The sequence below is a fragment of the Dipodomys ordii genome, unplaced genomic scaffold (assembly GCF_000151885.1).
Source record: "Dipodomys ordii isolate 6190 unplaced genomic scaffold, Dord_2.0 Scaffold51, whole genome shotgun sequence".
In the NCBI taxonomy this organism is placed as follows: Eukaryota; Metazoa; Chordata; class Mammalia; order Rodentia; family Heteromyidae; genus Dipodomys; species Dipodomys ordii.
In genome coordinates, this window is record NW_012267267.1 from 10,711,204 (window position 1) to 10,734,984 (window position 23,781).

General features: G+C 34.1%; 1 protein-coding gene across 2 annotated transcripts in view; it reads right to left on the minus strand.

The window, feature by feature from the left end:
- Positions 1-23,781, minus strand: part of Negr1 (neuronal growth regulator 1) — an 865,320-nt gene that overhangs the window by 362,094 nt on the left and 479,445 nt on the right. For both annotated transcript variants that reach the window (XM_013020560.1, XM_013020561.1), the window contains exon 3: positions 20,235-20,360. In XM_013020560.1, coding sequence (XP_012876014.1) covers positions 20,235-20,360 — 126 coding nt within the window. The remainder of the gene's footprint in view (positions 1-20,234; positions 20,361-23,781) is intronic.

Here is a 23,781-nt window from a genome sequence, read left to right on the forward strand (position 1 = left end):
AAATCGTTTAAATAGGGATACAGGTGGACCCATTGCAACAACGATATGTACAAGTAGTTATGTGGAAAAGCGAACTTGGCCGAGGGGGTGGGAGGGCGGGGTGAGAGGGTGAGGGGGTGGGGGGAGGAGCAGGTTGGGGGGTGGGAGTTGGGAAGGGAGGGATGGGAAGGAGAAACAAAGGAGGAGGCAACAATGCTTGATAAAAAATGTACTCATTATCTTGCCCATATAATTGTAACCCCTCTGTACGGTATTTTCACAATTTTTTTTTAAAAAAGCAATACCAAACCTGACTAAGAAATTCAATGGCTTTAGTTTTTAGAGTCTCTCCAATCAGAGGGAAAGTCTCAGCTAAGGTCAGTAATGAGCAATCTAAGACCTGTCATTTTAATATACCATTTCAAATTTATTTATACAGTTTATTTATTTCACCTCTAAAGCACAGAGATAGTGCTTATTATAGGCTAGATTGCAGTATAATTTGAGCACATCAAGAAAAGTATTTGATTTGTGGAAGAGTGAACGATCAACATTTAACACAACAAAAGCCTGCTAAAGGCATAAGAGGCTGTGCAGAGGACGTCTCTGAAGATCAATACTATTAAATCACACATTTTCCCATTGTTTGACTTCCCAAATCCCATACAGAGACCTTATTGATTTTATTTGGCAAGATTTTTCCCCACTGTTTGTTTCTTGTGCTTTCTTTAACTATTGGATGTTGATCAAACGGATACTTTTATCTTACTTCACAGAAGCTATTCCTCCCAGAGCTGCTTCTGTGACTGTCACTCAGTGGAGGCTGACAGGCCTTCTGGGTAAATGTGTCAGCTCAGAGCAACTTTTCCATGAAAAAAAAAAAAAACCTGCCTCACTCATAAGTGCCTACATAAATTGGCTCAGGGCAGCATTCTTTCTAGAGGAAAGTCCAGAGACACATTTTCCCTATCAATAGAAAAATCCTTCAGAATTCTGTAATTAAAAGGAAAGATTCTTGACATAGATGGGAAAATAGAGTAAAAGAAATATTCAGAATAATGTGAGAATGAGAATTTTAGACTCAGCCTATAAAAGAAATAGAATGATCATTTGATTCACTGACTAACTTCAAGTTGGCAACAATTTTTAAAAAGTGATTTATTTGGAGACCGGAGGAAGATGGTAGAGATGTAGCTGGGCTGTATGTGGTTTCTTGCCAAGAAACCAATTTTTGCAGTTCAGGGAATAATTCACTACGGGAAAATCACACCAAGTGAGCTGTAATAGTAGAGATATTCTGCCTAGCAAGGAAAACTTCAGGCAATTTGCACCAGAAGACAGAGTTGAACACAAGCAGCTGCTGTGGCCACCCTAGGCTGCCTGGGACTCACCGGACAAGGCCAAAGTAAACGCGCCAGAGACTGAGGGACCTATCTCTTACCACCTCCATGCTCAGCCACGGAATTCCACATCCTGCTGACCACCAGTACAGATCAAGATGGGCCAAAAAGCCAAGGGCAACCACATTAGGGAATAACTTTCCTCCCTCTGTTCCTTTCCTTTGCTACATCCCTCTAATCTGATTTTTCTCCTCCTATATTTCATTGTATATCTTAATATTTCCTCTAACTACACTTCACTCATCTACAATTATTCCTACTCCTTTATTCCTTCTTTTCTTTCTTTACTCTGTTGATCCCCAAGTGTGAAATACTGAGCTAGTCAATATCTATAGTCAGTGAGACTGTGCCAAAGTGGCTCAGGGTGTTATCCTTTTGGCCCAAACCATTCTAAACCTCTGAACAAAACTACTCACTAATTACAACTGTTTATAAGCCCCACTTCTGAAACACAAAACCCCTCGCCTGACAAAGATAAGCAGAGGTAAATAAAGGAATACTTATCTATGATTGGGAACCTCTAAAATCAGTGCAAAGTTACTGCCTGAGTGTGGATTTTGTTTTAAAACTGTGCTCAGTGGTGGTATTGGGCCTACTTACATATCTAATAGAGGAGAGAGAGAATGAAATACCTATTTGGATTGGACATCTCCAAATTCTGCACACTCACAGGGCTCTGAGTTGGTGCTTATCTTAAAATTGTGTTCTAATGAGGGACTGGATATACTTTCATCTCTAAAAAAAAAGGAGAGATATAGGGGAAACACCTATCTTTGAGTGAGAACCTCCAAAGTCTGTGCAACTCAAGGTCTTTGGATTCAGGCTTGGTATAAAATTGTGGTCTGGTGAGGAAATGGAGATATGTTCAATTCCTAAAAGGAGAAATAGACTGAAAATACCCATTTTAAGTGTGAACCTCCAATTCCTATGTAACTACAGGGCTCTGGGTGGGGACTTGTCTTAAAATTGTGATTCAGTGTGTAATTGATATAATCTCACTCCCTCAAAAGGTGAGATACTGTGAAAACTCCCATTGTTGATTGTACCCCAAAGTTTGTTCTTCTACATGATCTGGGTAAGTGCTAGTCTTCGATGTGTGTTCTGGTGTGTAATAGGATATTATCACACTCTGAAAAGGTGAAATAGAGTGAAAATACCAATCATTGATTGTAAACTCCCAAAGTCTGTGCAACTACAGGGTTCTGGGTAGGTGCTTGTCTTAGAATTGTGTTCTGGTGTGTAATTGGATATATACTCACTCCCAAGTAAAGTTCAATAAAGTGAAAATACTTATCGCTAATTTTAAACCTCAAAAATCTGTGCACCTATAGAGCTCTGGGTTGGTACTGGTGTTCTAGTGAGGAATTGTATTTTCTTTCATTCTCAAATAGGCAGACAAGCCAAGAAAGACACAAAAAATGGCAAGTCAAGAAATTTCAACTCCCACCCAGGACACATAGGCAACAAAGTAGTTAATAAAAAATCCAGATACCTCTCAAAATGCTTTACAAACACTACTGGTAAACATGAATGAAACAATTAAAAGCCTACATTAGGCTGTATGAGCGTGATGAGGCAAACAAAAGGTTAATAGAAGAATTCATGAAATCCTCAAGCAGAAAGCTGAAGGAATTCGAAAAAAAGCGAAGGTAGTCCAGTGAAAGCATAGACAATCCTGTAACATATGGAGTATTAGCAACACACTGTTGAATCACAAATGAGTCATGGAAGAGATTAGAAAGGAAATTCAAATGTTCATAATATTCAACAAAAATGAACATACAAATTACCAGCTCCTCTGTGACACAGTAAAGGCAGTACTCAGAGGAAAATTCATAGTTCTGAGTTCTTACATCAAATAATTGGAGAGATCTCAAACAACAATTAATGATACACCTGAAGCTCCTTGAAAAAGAACAAGCCAAACCCCAATCCAGTAGATGAACTGAAAAGCTCACAAGCCATTTACATTTGACCATTTAATAGAATGCTAAGTGAAATGAACCCCAGGTTAGGGACACAAGAGGTCTGTCTTTATTGTTATTGCTTTATGTGTATTATGCGATTTTATTTTGTTTTTGTTGTTGTTGTTTCTTTGTACATTCTTTCCTTTGGGGTATATCCCCTATTGACACTGTACTTGATTTTGGTACCCTGCACCTTGTATATACATTTGTCTAATCTAGGGAGGGGAAGAGGAATAACAAAATGCTGATATAAGGTGACCTATTGTAAGAAGGATACTAACAGGATAGTATATTGGAAATGAACATTACAATTTTGGGAGGTGAACTGGGTATCCATGACGGGGTTGGGGGCGGGTGGAGAAGTGTGGGAGGTAGGAAATGCAAGCGATAGTGGAAAGGGGTAAACTTGATTAACAAGTAATGCATTCATTGCCTTACTCATGTAACTGTAACCCCTCTGTGTAGTATCTGTACAATAAAATAAAATTGAAAAAACAAACAAGTGATTTATTTAAGGAATTAGTTGCAGAATTAATGAAAAGCAAATTAAAATTATACAATATATCGGGAATGCTAACCTTAAAATAAGATATTGGCCTTCTAAGTTGCAGCAAAATTCCATCTACTCTGCACACCTAGAAGACAATGTAGTAAATATAAGAAAGAGGGTCTGTCACGTATCTGCATCAGGGGTTTTGTGTACTAGAGTTAGAATTCAAGGATTTGTATTTGTTATGCAAGTGATCTACCTAAAGAAGAAAATGATCAAATGAAACCCTCAGCATTTTATAATAAGAAGTCTATGATCTGGAAATTCTTGGTCTATTAATTACCATTTTTATGTAGTTATGTAGTTATGGTCAGTAGCTTTGGGCATTGGTGTCTAATAGTACTGAGTATTCTGACTCAAAAAGATCTAATTATAGTCCTTAGGAAAATTACTAAATGTCAAGAGGCTCAAGTTTTTTGTCTCAAAAATGCAAATAGCCAGCATCAGTGGCTCATGCCTATAATCCTAGCTACTCTGGAGGCTGAGATCTGAGGATCATGGTTCAAAGCCAGCCCAGGAAGTAAAGTCCATGAGACTCTTATCTCCAATAAACCACTAGAAAACCTGAAGTGGTGCTGTAGCTCAAGCGGCAGGCCCTCGCCTTGAGCTGAAGAGCTGAGGGACAGCGCCCAAGCCAAGAGTTCAAGCCGCATGATGGACAAAAAATGCAAATAATTTCACCTATAATATAGGTATTCTTGTTTTTTAATTAAGAATATGACTATAAATTGCCTGGAAGACAATAGGTACTTACAAAAGATATTATTGGTAGGAGAAATATATGAAACCGTTATGCAAAGTCATTATATATATATATTTCTAGTTATGTCATTTAATTTAAAATGTATGTCAGATTCATGATATGTCAAGGGAGCACAGTAAAAGTCAGGATAGAAGTGAGTTCAGCAATCATAGCTTCAACATATAAGGTAATGTAGTCAGCATGTATACACATCCTCAAAGTGGGACTGGAAGTCTCACTTCCAGTCTTCAGGAGACTTCAGGAGTCTTCTGCTTGTTTATGAATTCTTTGTCTAGAATGATGGTACTCCAATGTACAATTCTAGATCTACATATTGTTAGTTCCATAATTAGTCCTAGAGAATTACTTATATTCAGAGTATCTTCTGCTCAATTTATTTTAATGCAATTCCTTCTGTGACTTTGCTGTGACTGTATTTTCAGAGAATAGGCTTTTGCCTTACCTTGGATATAGCCATGCCATTTTTCAAGGCTGTATTTCAATTTTGTGAGTATTTTAGAGGCATGAATGAAAGAATAGTCTGAAAAATATCAAAACTGAACAACATCACATGAAAAGACTGAGGCTGAGAGGCAATCTGAAATACATCTGAATCGAGGCATGTTTGATGTTTAGTCTAGACATCCTGATTAAAGATGATTATGTCAGGGCCTGAACTTGTTCAACATGTGTCCTTCAATTTTGTGGACTTTGTAGAAATCATTTTCTATTCAACCCCGTCACATCTGATTACCCCTTCATGTATAGGAAGAAATCCTGGAGTAGAAAAATTTGCAAACTAAAGCCTAATAAATGTTGAGATACAATTCTGCTTACGTCAGAATCTTAATTCAAATTTAATATTTTTAGATTATTTTCTTAAATCATTCATGGACCTAGTACATCACAAAAGCAAATTTGAAAATATCCAGACATTTTGAAGATCTCATAACTATATCAAGGACAGTATGCAAAGCTTTTTCTGTGAACTATTAGCTAAAATTTTACTTGAACTGAATATTTCCTTATTTGAAGTAACTAAATATATTTGTTAAAGTACAGATCAGATTCAACAGGAGCAGAAGCAGAAATTTTTCTCCCCTAATACCTGGAAAATATCTAATGGCTTTCTTCCTTCTTCCTGATTAACTTTGTGGATCCAACATATGCTGGGCAACCTTTCAGAATGGAGAGAGGAGCAGTTGGCAAGGTGTGAGGCTACAGAGCAGCAGAACACCTGGGAAGAGGAAGGCTGGATTTTTTTTTTTGACGAGTCTGCCTCCCGTTACAGACCACAATGCAAAGGATGGTGACTCTTGAGCAATAAACTGCCAGGTGACAATCCCTATCAGTGGCCACCAACACCTGGAGTGATGAATGGGCTTAAAGCACACACGATTTTAAGGCAGAGCAAGAAAAGAAATAAGATACAGAATACGTTATATAAAAGAGAAGATGGTATGCTTTCCTGAAAGATCTGGGACTGAGGAACTTCAGGTTTCTCAGAAATGACAGGAATTGTTCCAGGAACTGAGCTGAGAAAAGAGCTTGTGAGAGGTACCATATGCACCCGTAAATTGACAAGTTCCTTTTGCATCCTGGATAAGCCAGAAAAAAACTCTATTTCTTGGGTTTAAGGAGAAAACATAAAAGGGGAAATTACAACACTTTTGCAATGTTACTATGTACTACTCTTTTGTTTTAGGAGTGGTTGAGTGCAAGAGCTCAATGGTAACTATTGCTTATGGTCCTTTCAAAATAAAACTCTTTATGAAGTAAAATAGCATCTTCCCCCTTAGGCTGCGAGCGCACTGTAGATGAAGATTTAGTAATGTTTTGCTAATTGTTCAAGTAGGTTAATAAATACATCAGGTTTGTAATATTGTAACTATTTAGCTTTCTCTTAAGACAGCAACCCTACTTGAACCCAATGCAATCTCCCAATTTTTCTATTCTCTCTCACCACAAGACCTCCTGCCACATTGTCTCAACTTGTTCTCCACACCACTAACTACACTAGTTATTTAATGTAATTATTCTGGCTAAAGTTCAGACAGATTCACTAAAACTGCTTTTGTCAAGGTCATAAATTATTTCATATTGTCAGACACAATTGGCACTTTCCTATGTGTATTCTCTCTGCTACTTCATCAACTCAGATAACTTTCTAGTTGTGACAATATCTTTCCTTATATTTTATTCTCCCCATTCTTCATTATTAGCCTAGCAACTCTCAGTCCTTTTTTGTACAGTGTTCAAATCTTCACATATTGGTCTTGGGATCTCTTCTATTTTGTATTCTCTGTCTCCTTAAAACAAACATGGACACAGAACTGCAAGTTTAATTTCTCCACCAGGGTTTTCCTTGAGATTATTACTCATTGACTTTTCCACTTAGATGTCTAAAATACCTTGCACCTTACAATGCCAAAAACAAACTTTTGACCTCACTCCGATTATATTTATCTCTTCTAGTTTATCACAACTAAGTTAATGACATGTCCAATCTGCAAGTAGATGAAGCCACAAGTTAATTCACATCATATTCCCCCTGTGCTTAAAACATGCTACTTTAGTTTTTGCATTGAGAAAACAAAAATCTTGGTGAGGGAAAGGATGGTAAGGGAAAAACAAAGGAGGAGGTATTAATGCTCAATAGGAAATGTAATCAATACCTTACTCATATAACTGTAACCCCTTTGTATAGAATTTTTACAAGAAAAACATAAAAAAGAAAAATCTTGGTGTCCAAATATAAATAAAATAAGATAAAATAATACTATACTGCATTTGATAAATTTGCATTTGTTTTTTGCTTAAACTATATTAATCAATGTATTTGTATAAGAGTATATTAGAGATTTATAAATTAAATAAATAGTATTGCTTGCATAGTCTCCTCTTAAAGCAATTAAATGCCTTGAATACATATCAGGCCTTTACCAAATTAAAGGCAGAGTGTTGAGAAGACATTTCATTTTTCAGATGTGTGTTCAAAGTCTACAGTTATTGCTTGACATGTCACCAATGGAAAAGCAGGCTATACTTCCATGAAATACCCAGCTTTAATCAACTTCACAGAGAATGTTCTGGGAGAGTTCTTTCCTTCTGTTCAGCTGGTTCTTTTGTGTTATAATTGAATTGAATTTGCTCCTCATCCCATTCTTCCTAGACAGCTTCTCATTTGAGAGCTCTGAAGATGTATTACACTAATATATCGTTGGAATGACAATGCTACGATGATGTATGGGAGGAATACATCTCTAGAGCGTCAGTACTGTCCAGAAACAATATGCTCGTACTGGATTGCATTCAAACCTAAGGCAGAAAGAAACAATAAAAAAAATCTTGGCTAAAAAGAAAATTGAGGGGTTTGGGGGGAGGATACCATAAAGAGTGTTCTTTGGTTTTTATTTTTTCTTCAGTACAAAGGATTGAAGGTGGCGCTTCCCTCTTACTAAGCAAGTTTTCTATGATTTGATCTGTGCTCCTTGCCCTTAAGAGGTTTTACTTCTTTTTTTGAGAGTGGGTCTTCTTATTCACTTTGTCAGAGCTGGACTGGCACTTGCAGTCTTCCAACTCCACTTCTCAAATAGCTGGGGTGACAGCTACATAAAAACTTCAGAAAGTCTACTTTCTTAGAGGTGTGCATGGTGTTCCCCGCCTGTCAATCCAAGGTACTCAGGAGGCAGAGATGGAGAGAAGCACAGTTCAAGGTTAATCTAAGCAAAAAGTTAGTGTAACCTTCTCAACAAATAAAAATGGGTGTGGTGGTTCATCCTTATGGTCCCAGCTACCTAGAAGGACAGGTAATAATATATCAGTCAGAAGCCAGCTCAGGAAATAAGGGAGTGTTTATCTGAAAAATATGCTAAAGCATAAAAGATTAGAGACATTGCTCAAGTTGCTAGAATACTTGTCCTTGCCTTATAAGCACAAATAAGGCTCTGAATGCAAACCCCAATACTGCCCAAAGGAAGAAAGAAAAAAGAAAGAAAGTAAATGAATTTTTTAAAGACACAGTCTGTCAGGCAGGGTTTACATACACATTTTATTTGCCATGAATACTGCCATTAACCTTTTGTCAGTCTGAGAAAACCAGTGACTTATCATTATTGGAGACATTTTCTCTCTGCTAGGAGATATTTCATGAAATGTTGAGGGTAAACATGATGTCTTCTAATCGAAATTATTACAATTATTATTTCTCCATGTTGTTTTTCAAAGTTTCAGCAAGATGTAATTGGATTGTCTAATTAGTTAAGAATAAATATGACAGCTGCTGCTGCTGATAAACCATAAAAATATGACAGCATTATTCATATTACTCTGGTCACAGTATCCTTTACTTATTTAGTGTGTTATCATTAATGATTATGTGGAAGACTAAAAGAGACATGACTCCTGCCTTCTGATGCTCACCTCTTAGGAAACTAGAGCTCTGTGAAAGACTCTTCTCTTTTGTTATTTAGTTTTATATATTTTTTCTACAACACAAAATATTGCTAAAGGAAATATTCTCTTAAAAATGGTCCTTTTCTAGTACTCCATGTTTCCTATCTACCTCCATTTATCTACAGATTTTTGGAATCTGATTAATTAGTTCAAATGTGTATTTCTGGAAATTATTCTGATTCTCACTCAGTAAACACTCCAGTATTTTCTACATTAAAATATGAGATGATAACTCCTCAGTTTGGAAATACAATTGTTATTTCACATTTAGTTAAATTTATCACATTAGAGCCCACTATTTATTACCATCTTTTAATATATCTCCTCATGATAAAATGGAAAAGAAATTTTAATGGTAATAGCTAAGACTGAAGGGCTTTTTTATTCTGAATGATTGCTATTTCAAATTCTTTATTTTTCATATATCTTTTATGTAAAAACTAGAGATATTAATCCTGTTATCAGCTCCATCTTGCAGATGAAGGTAAGAAGGCAAACAGAGCAAAGAAAGCTGCCTGGGTGAAGGCTTGAAGGGAGAAGACATTTGAAAATGTTAAATTTTTCTCTAATGTCTTGTGGAATGATGTAGTCTTGTAGGTTATAAACATAAGTAAGATTTTCATTCATATTAAATTTTAAAACATTTATTAACCTAAGTTTTCAGTCACATAAAGACTACTATTTTCAAGCCTTATGTTATTTGATAAACTCAATAAATATCTATTGACTACTATGTAATCTGTAATTATTTCTTGACTCACAGCAATATTTACTTGACTATGGAAAAGAACACATGTAAAAAGTGATTGTCATAGCTTTAATGATCCAGGATCATTCTTATTTTCCACTAGTGACTATTTCTAGTTCTGGGTCAAGCTAACAAAGTATGTTTTAAAATACACTGAAATACAATTAATGTACATTTAATATTACAAATGGAAATTTATCCATGAAGTTCCACTTCAGTTTGAAACCACACTTAATTTACAGTAAAGTAGCAGCTACTTTTTTTGAGGGTAAACTTTAACCAAGCCTTTTCTTGTTTAGACCAAACCATTTGTGAATCACTCTTCTCCAATACATATAACATGACATTGAAATCATCGGGCAGGAGGGTGGGTGAAAGGACTCTTGACAAACCAGTTCTCAGATGTAAGCACTATAATGTTAACCATTACCTACTTCTGAAATTAAGTTCACTAAGGAGAGGTATAATCTATATTGCTGTCATTTTTAAATATCCTATCTCTTTAAGAAAACCAAATCTCATAAGAAATTGTTTTATAAAATAGATGTTAGGTTCCTGTTTTATTTTTAATGAGAAAACACCTTCCCCTGAAAATAGTGAGTTATTTTTTTATTGGCTCATCATATCATCAGGCCCATTGTTTGGTTTTATGTATATGGTAAAATACCAAAAAATGTTCCTGCTTCTATATTCAAATAGCAGGCATTAACTGGCTCTGAATACAAACAATGTAGCATAGCCCACCACTAAATGGATAGAAGTAAAGGGGACTTGAGAAACAGACAATTGAAAGTTAAAATTATAAAGAAAATTCTGAACAAAGAGGCAATTTTAGCTGTATATATAAATTGTTGGTGTGCAATCTTATGGTAAAAGTTTAACTTGCCATCATTATGTAAATTCGTTCATTATATAATTATCCATTATGTAAAGCCATTATGGAAATTCACAAAGGCTCCACATAGAGTGCCGCTCTACAATGGAACTGGAACCATAACTTGTAATCTGAAGATCTAGTATTGTTGAAATGTCATCAGCATAAATTGCTGGTTTTACTGAGTTTTTCTTTGCTAATATCAAAGTGCAAAATACAATGTCAGGATTGCCAACCTGAAACAAGAATCTTAAAGAATTACAGTGTTTGGGTGACAGACTGCCAGCTCAGAAGGAGCACTAACACACACAGCCTCTTCATCATATTACCCTTGGTCTTGGCTTCAAATGCAGGTATTGCAAAGAAGACTTTCCTTCGCAAGAGGAGTGACAATAGAATTAAGAACAATAATAGCTACTAATACTTTCTAGTTTGTACCTGTGATGATTGGAGCTATTTTCAGCATTATGTGGAACAATAGATTGCAGGAGTATGCATTGTTTTTAGTGAATAGTTTTCACTTCTTACAGTCTCCTACTTTTTCTGATAATTAGTAATTAACATTTTTCTCTCTTAAGGTTGTATTTAATATAATTATGGAAGTTTTAGTGGGCTAACCCTGTATGTCTATCAGCTGAGAAACAACATTATAATGCAAACTCTTTTCAAAGCTTTAGTTCAAGAGTCAGTCAACCTTTTCTTAAAGAACCAGATTGTATATTGCTTATTTTTTGCAAGGTATATAATCTCTCTTGGCCACTGTGCAACTCTACTTCCATAGAGAAAATGTAGCCATAGTCCACATGTAAATGAATGAAAATCACCATGATCTAAATGTCTTTATTGACAAAAAGGGACAAAAAGTGGGCCTTGGATTGCTGATTTGGGCTTAATGGATACTTGACTTGGTTTATCCTATTTATCCTGAAAATAATCTCATTGGACAATCTCAAAAATCTAACATCTAGTAGTTTAAAAAATGTGATTTAGTCTTGATTGATAGTTTTGATATACTCACAAGTAGAGGAGAACCAATAGAAATACATCATCACATACAGAAAATAATATCTATTATCTAGTTTGATGCAATATTATAGTTGTGCATGAAGTAACCATTGAAAGAAATTGAGTAAAGTGTTCATGGAAACCATGCAATTTTGCAAGCTCCTGTGTATTTATTATTATTTCAAAATATAAGATATAACGTATATTTGTCTGTGGAGCAATTTATTGAAACATTCTGAACATCATGACAATTTGTACAATGACTTTAATTTGAAGCTTAATATGTGACATGAAAGTACTTTACCACCTAAACTATGGAAAAGAAGGGATAAACGTTACTTAAATCATGTTGACTAAATTCTATTGATGTGAGTACCTCTTTGTGTGAATATTTTATACCCATACAAAGACTGCAAGAAAAATAAGTGACTGATTCATATTTACAGTTGCATGCTTCTATAATTGTATAATATTAGAGGGATCAGGCTAAGGGAAAAACACCCAAAAAGAAACAATTGTCTATGCTTAGAATATTTAATTACTAGTGCTAAGAAACCATGCAGAAGTCAAAAGGAGAGAGGTGTGTCCAGTGGTGCAGTAATAATTGCAGAGGATGCATTTCCATGTCTTGTAGTATGAGTTTGAACACAATCTCTGTGTATACAAGGAGTTCTGTGTTCCATGAAACTATAGAAAAATAAAGATAGCAGCTAGAATCAGAGTTATTTCCATTCAAATGATATAGTTCAGGGTTCATTTTAACTACAAAGAAATGAATGCCTGATTTTTTCTGTGATACTTAATAATCATTCTAGGAAAACTATTAGTAGAATGAGTGGAATTTGTAGAATGGAGAAAGAAAGAAAGTATACTGCTAACAGAGGAAAAATAAATTCCATAATTAATTTCTACTCTTTAGCTATGTCTTCACATATAAATTCTTTAATTCCCTTGTGTTCTAATTTATCATTCATGATCTGTAATGTATCTGAATTTTGATGACTACAAAATAATGTCCTGCAAATATAATTATTTATTTTGTATCTATTTGACTTGAACTATACGATTCACTGCTAACTGTTCTTGGAAAATTGTTAGTCTCCTGAAATCTCATTCTATCACTTCCCTGAGATCTCAGACCATTAGTTTGAAGTCTCATTTATAAATGTTCAGTATTTGGCTTTCAAACAAAATGAGAGGTGCCAAGAAATTGACTTATTACATAGGACTTGAGCCTTTTTAGATATACATGGAGTTGCTAGAAAGGAAAAATTGAAACAAAGTGAAAAAATGTATTTAATGGAATAAGTGTCTGACAAATGGGTAAAGATGGGAATTGAAATTGTCTTTGTCTTAAATTATAAAATAGTCTTAATTTCCATAGATTAATAAGGTATTCAATAAAAATGTATATGATGGATTAAAAAAAGCTCAATGTTTGTGGTCAAATTTTGCATTCATTGTGAAAAAAAATATTTTTTTCACCTAATAACAACCATTGTGCTTAAGTATGATCATCTTTAGAAAATGCAAGTGCCAAAGAATGGATTTAGAGAAAATAAAGATCAAGAAAAACGATACTAGATAAATAAATCCTTGAAAAGAAGCATGCAAAATTTCTCTAAATTTGTTATATCTCATTTATTATTTTAAAATGTATCTTGTAATTTTTCCAATGCTTCTTGACTAAGTCTTGACTCGTTAACCTAATAAGAAATAGATGATTGATAACTACTTATATTGAAAATAAGATTCTTGTGTTAACTTTTCAATATTCTCTAAGGGTTTAAAATAATTTTTAACTTCAAAATCACCTCATTTGACAGCAATGATGTGGATCACGAATAGGTTCCTGAATTTCAGAAAGATGTGGGAAATTCTGTGTGGCCAAAGTTAAAGAACATTCTGGTAGTATACCAGCAATTATTATTGGATGTTTATAATGCAAACTTTCAATTTCTACGCTATCCCACGGAACACACAAAAAATTCTGTGAACTCAGTTAAATAATTATGGCCATTTTGTACTTGATTTGAAGTTTAAAGAAGTCAATCAACATCTTACAGCATGTTGGTAAGGGGAAGCCCTGGATCTCATACTAAGTTTGAGGTTAAGCTTCTTATAGTACAGGTATGATCTGATGCTTATATTTCTAGTAGGAGATATATTGCATTCATAAGCTACTTTATTAAATGGCAAATCCTTTGTACAACTACTCAAAGATAATTATAAAAAAAGAACATATATACTTTAAGTTAAGAATTTTGGAAACAAAACAACTTTAGCAAATATGTAAACAATCAGATTGGTAGAAGAGACAGTATTCTGCAGAAAGATCTGCAAAGTATCTATGGGTTTTACAATCGATTCCTTATATTTTCCTTATTAAGACCTGTTTTGGACTTACTATTCCATAGAACAAGACTTTTCTCGAATTTATTTAGGTTTGGTAGAATACTATAAGAGGTTTTCTAGACTTCTGTATGTTTTTAAAAACATTATTTTAATATAAGGCAGAACAATAGTGCTGTATTTTAAAACAGACACATAATTAAAATCCCCAAGTTGATCAAGTCATTTGAAGTGACATGTTTGATTACAGAGATGAAAAGGAAACATGAAAGATGAGCCTGGCATTTTGTGATTTTAGAAAATATGTAAGTGTTTAATAAAATTAAGGCAGTAGATGGTTGAGATGATTTTGAAGCCAGAATGATGTACTCTCACTGGCCAAATTAGGGATAATTTTAGCATCAAATAATTAAAGATGTTAACTATTCTGAACAATACTAAACAATTTTGACACTCTATAATCCATGTCATAAACCTGATGAATAAACTAAGTAAACAAAGAAATAGAATCACTGAGCGATGTTTGAAGTAAAACATCAAGTACTAACTTGTAGATGTGAAATGACTACTGAGGCTAGGAAAAAGTAATCAGTTGGCTCAACAGAGTGAAGATTAGCTCATAGAGGAATCACAATAATGTCAAAACCAAGGATGGATTGAGACATAGCAGATTTAGCTTGCCATGGCTTTAAATTCTCTCCCTATAGATACTGTTTATTGGTGGCATGAAGGAAATAGAAAGGAAGAAATCTTGCAGAGTAGAAATAAGGCAGCACCTTCATCTGTTAATTGAAATTAACAAACAAATGAGTGACCAATGAATATAGTAATTGAAGAAAAATAAGGCTTCACTTACTGAGTAATACTGCTGGCCACAACTGGAATATAATCATAAGGAAACATGAAGCATTCTAACTTAAGTAGAGAACACATTGGCATTGTTAAAACTGTTAATGCTCTATGATAGAGAATAAGTTGAGGAATTAGTACTTACCACAAAGGAAATGAAAGTGTTTTGGCTGCTATGTATAATCTATTGGGCTGGATTATACATATATATACATATATATTATATTATATTATATTATATTATATGACATGTTATATATATATATATGTATATATAAATATATATAATGAGAGGAAAAGTGTGGTTCTGTAAGACACATCTTGACCAGTTGACTAAACTGGAAAGTGGACTAATCAGATGAACTCTAACACCAAATTTACTGAAGTTTAAATAAGGTTACATAAAGAGAATGCTCTTATTCTTCCAAAATATACACTGAAATATTTAGAAATAATTACAGATGGTCAATTTAGGATTTTACAGCTATATGATGATGTAAAGAAATGGCAATGTCTTTAATGGAAAGCACACTTCAAATTCTGTTTTTTTTCCTGCTTTGATAATATTTGTTAATTTCATGCACAAAGTTGGGCAGTGGAAGTAGACAGCTACACAGATAAATAACCTACACTATATAGTATGCTATGGTGCTCAGCTATGTTGTTCTCCCAGTGAGTTTGGTGTACTGAATCCATTTGGACTTGTAATATTTTCAAGTTACACTGGATTTATTTAACAAAACTTTTCACAAGCCAAGTAGCTTCTTTATATATGGTATATACTTAATTTATAGAGCAAGTGATTAGCAAAATTGACAAAAATAATGATGGATAAAATTGAGTAGTACATTTTACAAGTTTCTAAACAGTAAATTTAAAGCTGATTCCCAAATACAAAGACATCTGCATAAAAATACAAATATACAAATCATTGATATGAACTTTCAGAAAGCTCCTGTATCCAGAGACTTCTCAGTAAAAGTGCACTCACCAGTCTGAATGAACAAGAAGAATAGCAACTATGTGATGTGATCTGGTTTAATCTTTCTTTTCTATAAATTATGTAGAGGTTATATTGAGCTATCTTCCTGTAAGCAGATAATTATTACTGTGTTTTTGTGTGTGTGTGTCGGTTTGGGGGCTTGAATTCTGGGCCTGGGAGCTGACCCTGAGCTCTTCAGCTCAAGGCAAGCACTCTACCACTTGAGCCACAATGCCACTTCCAGTTTTGTTATGGTTAATTGGAGATGAGTCTCATGGACTTTCCTGCCCAGACTGGATTTGAGCCATGATGCTCAGATCTCAGCCTCCTGAGTAGCTAGGATTTACAGGTGTGAGCCACTGGGACCTGGCTATTACTGAATTTTAAAACTAAAATAATCCATGAACAAATCACCAAGAAATGTTAAAGCTACTGGTACAATTCACACATGTATGAGAAGTGGCCACCATTGTTTCTGTTATGGACATAGACTGTCTCGCACTGTTTCTAACCTAAGCCTTGTTCTCATGTTGTCACCTGCGCTGACATTTTTCTTTCATAATAGGACAAAGAAAAACAGAAGTACATGCAAAAGTACTGATGTTTCTGAATTTTTTTAGTCAGAATGACCAAAGCCATATATACTATATAATACTTTTTAAATTATGATAGTCTGTGGAGCTACTTGTGTTTTCTGATCCATAACTTACTCAGTAGGAAAAGGAGCATTTCAAAACCTCTTAGGGTGTGTCTGAACATATCATCAAATTCCACTCATGTACTTTCTTAAATCAGAACATGCTTTCATATACTTTACCTTTAGATAATTTCACTCATTTCATAACTATAGTCAGCATGTTAGGAACTCTCAAATTTTTATCTTTAATGCCTACATCAATTTATAATTTTCAAAAAGATAAACTTAATTTCATGCAAATTCAAGATTAAACACACACTAAAGATTCTACTTAGCTCCCTGGTTAATAGAAAAATATTAAAATTAGCTCAAAGAACTTATAGGAATACAACTATATGTTCTGTCTGTATATGTGCACATACATGTATTAATATAATATTGATATTTCTTCAGTAAAATACAAGCAGATAAGTGAAACCTACAAATTTCTTTACAAATATAGATATGTAAACCTTAACAAGTTCACAAAATTGTCAGACATGTTTTTTCATGCAGAAACTCCATAGTAACTGTTCAGTTGAATGAAAATCATTAATGAATTATACTTTAAAATTATTAGAAGTATTTACAAAATATTCTGAGTGGAGATATTTACAACATAATTGTTAAATTTATGTTAATTTTACTTATTTGGTTGGTATGGCAAGATTTAAAAAAACAAATATACTCATAGTTTAATTTATAAATCCAATTTCTCTTCTTTCAACTTTATGATGTAATCTATTATCATTATTCTAATAACTTCACTAACATTCCTGCTGTTTAATTAAACTAAAATATATCTGAGCACTTTAAAAAAGAACATACATAGTAATAAGCCCTGCTAAGTAGGACAGTTAAATCAGAAATATTAATCTTAAATTATATTGAGATTGAGATTATGTGCTTCATTCTTCGAAAAATAATTTTAGTTCCATATCTGATGCAAATGCCTAGAAAGAAAATTAAGAATTATCTCTACATTTACACATCACTTTGTACTTTTAAAAGCACATTTATAGATGTGTGCAACCAAAAAGTGTGGTAGCTATATACAATGGAATTTTTCACAGCCATTAGAAAAACAAAATAATGTCATTTTCAGGGACATGGATGGAACTAGAACAAATCATGTTAAGTGAGGTAAACCAAGATCAGAGACAATCTGCACATGTTCTCTCTGGTATGTGGAAGTTAGATCTAAAATCCACTGGGATATGATGGGGCTGGGAAAGTGGCTCAGTTGTAGAGCGCTTGCCTTGCATGCATGAGGCCCTGGGTTCGATTCCCCAGCACCATATAAGAAAAAAAAGCCGGAAGTGGCACTGTGGCTCAAGTGGCAGAGTTTTAGCCTTGAGCTGAAGAGCTGAGGGACAGCACCCAGGCCCAGAGTTCAGGCCCCACGACTGGACCCAAAAACAAAAAAGCAAACACCACTGGGATATGATGAATTACACAGGATTTTAAATACTCACATACAATGAGACCAAAAGAGAATAATCTTAGGAGAGAATCACAAAGGTGCAATACCCAAGGGCCTCCTCATATGGATACAAAATAATGTACATAGTGAAGCAACCTTCAAAGATATGGAAACAAAGGAGTTTTTTTGTTTGCGTGTTTGTTTTTCTGATGATTGTATTCTTTACCTTACACTGTATACAATGTATTCCTGTGCATATCTGTGGAGGGGTTGGGGGAAGGCACAGAATCCAAGGACAAAGGGTAACAAAGTGTAGCTCTGGACTGCATTGTACATTGATGAAAGTGAACTATACAGCCGGTAGGTAGAGATGGGAGGGAGGGAATGGCAGAGAATGGGGGAACAGATGACACTGTACAAAAGGAAGTGTACTTATTATATGATGCAGGTAAATGTTACCCTCCTGTATATCATCTCTATAATAACAACAAATTAATTTTTAAAAGCTCATTTATGTATATTACCTTATATAAGTCCTACAATAGTATGGATGTGTACCTGGTCGATGATACCTAATTCCAGTTAGATATGAGGAATTAATTCAAAATATCTAGTGATGGTTATAGTTAGTGACAATATATTGTATTCCAGAAAAAATGCAGCGCAATCTTTAAGTGCAAGTGCTCTGTCCGCAAAAATAACTATATGAGGTGTTGCATTTGTTAATTAGCCAAATATTATCATTCCATTCTTTAATATATATTTAATAGATATATATCTATTAAATAATATACATAAATAAATGCATATAATTTTGTCTGTCAAGTTATAAACTAGTGGGAGATTTTCATTATTCAATTTTTGAAAAGCAGTCAAGGGTCTACTAAGGGTCTGCTAGCTCTGGGTCACAGAAGGTAAAGGCTTTTACAAAGACTGCATTGATGAGTGAGGAAATCAGCTTAGAGCAGATATATCTAATTACTAGTCCTGAAATTTTCTCACTCCACTCCTGCCATGAACTTGATGTTCACATATCAGTTTTATATTATAGTAGCTCAAGAGAGTAAAATGAGGGCAGTCAAGAGCACACTCAAACTTTAGAAATATCATAAAGCCATAATGCATATTATATAAGTATGTACTGCTGTTTTATTGATTTTTCTGTCCCATTAATACTAATTCTAAGCATGTGATCTGAGTCTCATTAGAGTCACTGCATAAATGAGGAAACTGAAAGACACTTAAGGATAAGTGATATTAAAGAAAGCATTAGAGATAAAATAGATGTTCCAATTGTGTTCTTTCTACACTTACATAAAACGTTCCTTTCTGATTTCATTAAAAGCAGTTTCATTGCTGCAGCTCTGTTGGAGCCATTTCCACTAAGAAAAGTAAATAAATAAAAATAAAAATAAAAAAGAGAAAATTTTATCTGCAAAGAAGTTGTATCTTATTTGTTAAAACTATCATCTTTACCTCCAGGGAATTCTTAGAGCTATATAATTCGAACTTTTAAATTGTACACAACTGTTAGAAGGTGGCTGTTGAAAACAGTCTGTTTTGATGATGATTATCCTCAACTTTCTAAAATTGGCTTAATTTCTTTCGGAAGATGTACACAGCAGCAGAAGCACTTGAAACCCATAAACATATTACAGCCTTTAATTTCCCCTACCTATGTGATCTATGTGTGCAAAGTACTTAAACTCTGGGGTTTTTACATTTCCTCATCAGTTAAAATTTAATTCTAACTCCAAAAATCCTTGATTCTGAACAGCAGTTTGAAATTAGACCCAGCAACCTCACAATTTGTATAATTTCTTTCTCCCCTGATTACTTTAGCAGTTCATGCTGGCCTATTAACATGTGAATGCCAATTGAATAAATCCCTTACACATTTAAATGAAGATCTTTTTTTTCCCCCTCTGGTGATATTTCCATTTGAGTCTTTTGTCTATTGATTTGTGATTATCCCATACACTAACTTGAAAATAACCTTGACTAGGTATCAAGAGATGATTTTATTCTGGGCTCTGACAGATTTCATTTGACTTTTATGAACTATATTATCTGTAAGTATAAAGTGTAATGTGGGAAATACATGCACCTTACCTACCTTGAGAAAAAGATACAAAAAAGCTAAACAAGTTGACTGAAGTTCTGAAGTATTAGGAGTATTAGGAGAATAACAAACAGCACAAACAATACTGGTGTGCTTTATTCCCACATTACCTGATGGGGAGATATGCCGCCAGGAAATGGAAGGTTCTGGCTTTCCGGTAGCCAGGCATGTAAGAGTGACATTGGTTCCTTCATTGATGGTCATATCATTTGAGATGTCATAAATCTTCGGAGGAACTGAAATAGAAAACGTGCAGAGATCAGAATAATTGTTCATCCCATTTTTTTGAATTATACATAGCTTCCTCAATAAAAAGAAATATCTAGGAAATCTCTTCTAGTCCTCACCAAAAAGAAAATATAAATTTTATTGAACCTCATGACCAAAAACTGTTAGTGGTCAGTGTCTGATGATTCGATATTATGTAGTTCAGGGTGTATGGGATATTTAATAATGGTAAAGCTTTAGAATTAAATGAAATATATATTGTAAATGATTTGTGCTAAATAAACTGGAATATAAATTATCTGTGTCTTAGACAGGCATCTTCAGTCTAATAAGGATTATTTTGTTGAAACAGTCACATACAAGGAAAATCTGGTAGAAAACAGCCCACCCATTTTGTCTATCTACTGGTTTAATAGCTACTGGAGGTAAGACTTCAGATTCACAAAAGCATTTCTAACTTCAATTTTGTATCTATGACTGGTAGGTCTAGATTTTGTAAGATCTTTATTTTGCTGTTTTTCTCCTAAGAAACACAATCTAAGGACTGTGAAAAGTGGATTCATAGCTCAGTGTTGGTGGCCCATGCCTGTAGTCTTAGCTTCTCAAGAGGCTGCTTAGTTCAAAGGCAGCCAGGCAAGAACATCAGTGTGGCTCTTATCTCCATTTAGTCACCAAAAAAGCAGAACTGGAGCTGCAGCTCAAATAGTAAAGCACTAGCTTTGAGTACAAATAATAATAATAATAATAGCTCAGGGACAGTGCCCAGACTCTGAGTTCAAGCCTTAGGACTGCCCTCATACCCTCAAAAATAAACTAGAAAATGCAGAATGAAACATGTGAAACATGTCTATATTTCAAGACTTGCCAGAACCTTTGCTATGGTCTTATGCACTGTAAGTTTACTAAACTTTAGCTAAGCCATTATATTCTTGTCTTATATTTATTAAACTGTGGAAACTTATATCACAGAATTGGATCTTGTAATAGAATTTGGTAAATGTAGACAGAAAGTCTCTAAAGCAGGATTAAATTATGATTTTTTAATTGTAAAAATACCAAACAGAGGGTTTATAATTATATGCGCAAGGTAATGAGTCCATTTCTTATCAAGCATTGTTGCCTCCTCCTTTGTTTCTCCTTCCCATACCTTCCCATCCCACCCTCCCCAAAGTTGTAAAGTTCATTTTCGGCATAATATCTTGTACATATCATTGTTGCAATGGGTTCACCTGTATCCCCATATAAACAATTTGTTTTTTCCCTTCCCCTCCACAAAGTAAACCAACATCAAATACAGTGAAAACATGGCTTATACCATGGGAGAGAGACATTCAAAGCAACAAAGAAATATCTTATAAATATGTTAGAAACCATAGTAAGAAAGAAAAAACATTTAAGTCCTTATCTTGGGGTTCATTTCGCTTAATATCAACTTATCTGACCATTTCTGCTTGTCTCAGACAGATACTAGTTATTGTAAATAAGGGAGACCATGGGACCTATGTTTCTTTGGACCTGGCTTACTTCACTTAATATGATTTTTTCCAAGTCTTTCCATTTCCTAACAAATGAGACAATGAGATGGACTAGGAACTTTCCCTGATAGCACAGCTAGTCATCAGAGAACCCACAGAGTTAAAGAATTAAATAAAACCATTTGATTTTCCAAGAAAAAATTGTAATTTAATATGGTATATATACACAATAACATTAAATTAGATTTTTTCTTGGAAAATAAAATGGTTTCAGTTAATCCTTTAAGTCTGTGGCTTCTCTGATGACTAGCTGTGTTATCAAGGAAAGTTCCTAGTCCATCTCAGACTCTGCTTCTCATTGTGGTGAGAATTAAATAAGCTATTACATGTTTTAAAATGTAGAAAAGTATATAAAATGCCAATTAGGGAAGGGAAGAGGAACAAGAGAATGGTGAGGCAAAGGACAGGGGGCAATCAATGCAATAGTAATATGCACAAGACAATATGTTGGAAATGATCTTAAAACTTGGGGGGTGAGAGTTTGGAGAGGAGGGAAAGGTAGGAGATAAAGAGGGAAGGGGTAACAAGAAATGCACTTACTATCTTATTTACGTAACTGTAACCCTTCAGTACAATACCTTGGGAACAAATATAGAAAAGTACCTGGTTTCAGTTTTAGCTCTTAACCTGCTGTAACACATGTATCCTGCTTGAGTTTAATTTCAGTATTTTTCCTTTCCTAAACTTTGAAAGTGCTTTCAAATTTCACTTGGGTAGCGCTCATAGCTTACTTGTGTCTTATGTAGGTTTCGCTCATGTTAACAAAATCATAATACATTGATAATCCAGGTCAAATAAAAATATAGTAAGTAGTCACTTTGGTAGTTATAAAAACTACATGGTTTTCCCCCTAGATTCATTATAATTGTTCATTCTGATTCTTTATACTAGATACATGCTTTAATAGTCACTTTTAATGCCAGTAACTAAAATGTGCTATGACTGCTAATTAACGCACCCATACTTTCAGTACTATCTTTGATTATTTTTTACAGAGCCATAAGAAATCAAGGATGATATGATTACAAATATAACATATTTGATCAAATGTTGATATGACTGAGGAAAAGACTTATTCCTAAGTGACATACCAATGTAAATGTTTCTAAATGACATAATTTAATTGGCATTTGAAACATATGATCATCAAACTCTTTGTGAGCTCTTCTCAGGCAAATAATAAAAAAATACAAATCATTCTAAATGGAGCACACTTTCAGCTTAACTGAAACAGAACAGAAATAATAGAGACATTAAAATACTCTGGAAAGAAAATAGAGACAAATTTGCATGAATTTATGGTGAAAATGAGAGTTAATGAAAACAGTTGTAACAAAAATTTTGTCATTTTGATATATAAATGTAGGTATAACTTTATTATAGTAAACTATGAACACATTCATAAACATATATTCATGTGTAGAAACATGTATAACATACTAATATTTATTATTAAAAGGATATATACATATATATTCTTTGCTCTTTTAAACAGAAGTGAATCTACAGAGATTTTACTCTTGCCCGGTCACTTTAATTACATATTTCAAATACATAAATGATCCAAGGTTGGACAAATCTATGCATTTTATGAGAAATGATAATATGCATGCTGTCCTGTAAACATTTATAATGATATCTGCTCATAAAATAATTACATCATTATACATGTACCGATATTTTAGGTCCTAAATCCTGTAAGTGGATATGAAGCACTCGTATTTTGGCAAAATAAGCAACCACTTCCCTTTACAATACTTAGACTTGATATTTAACCATGAGAAGTTAGGTGATGGGAAAGAGAGTGGATTCCAGGTGTGGCATGTCATCTCAGTGATTACAATCACCTCCCAGGGACTCATAATTCAATACACACAGCGAGGAAGAAACATCT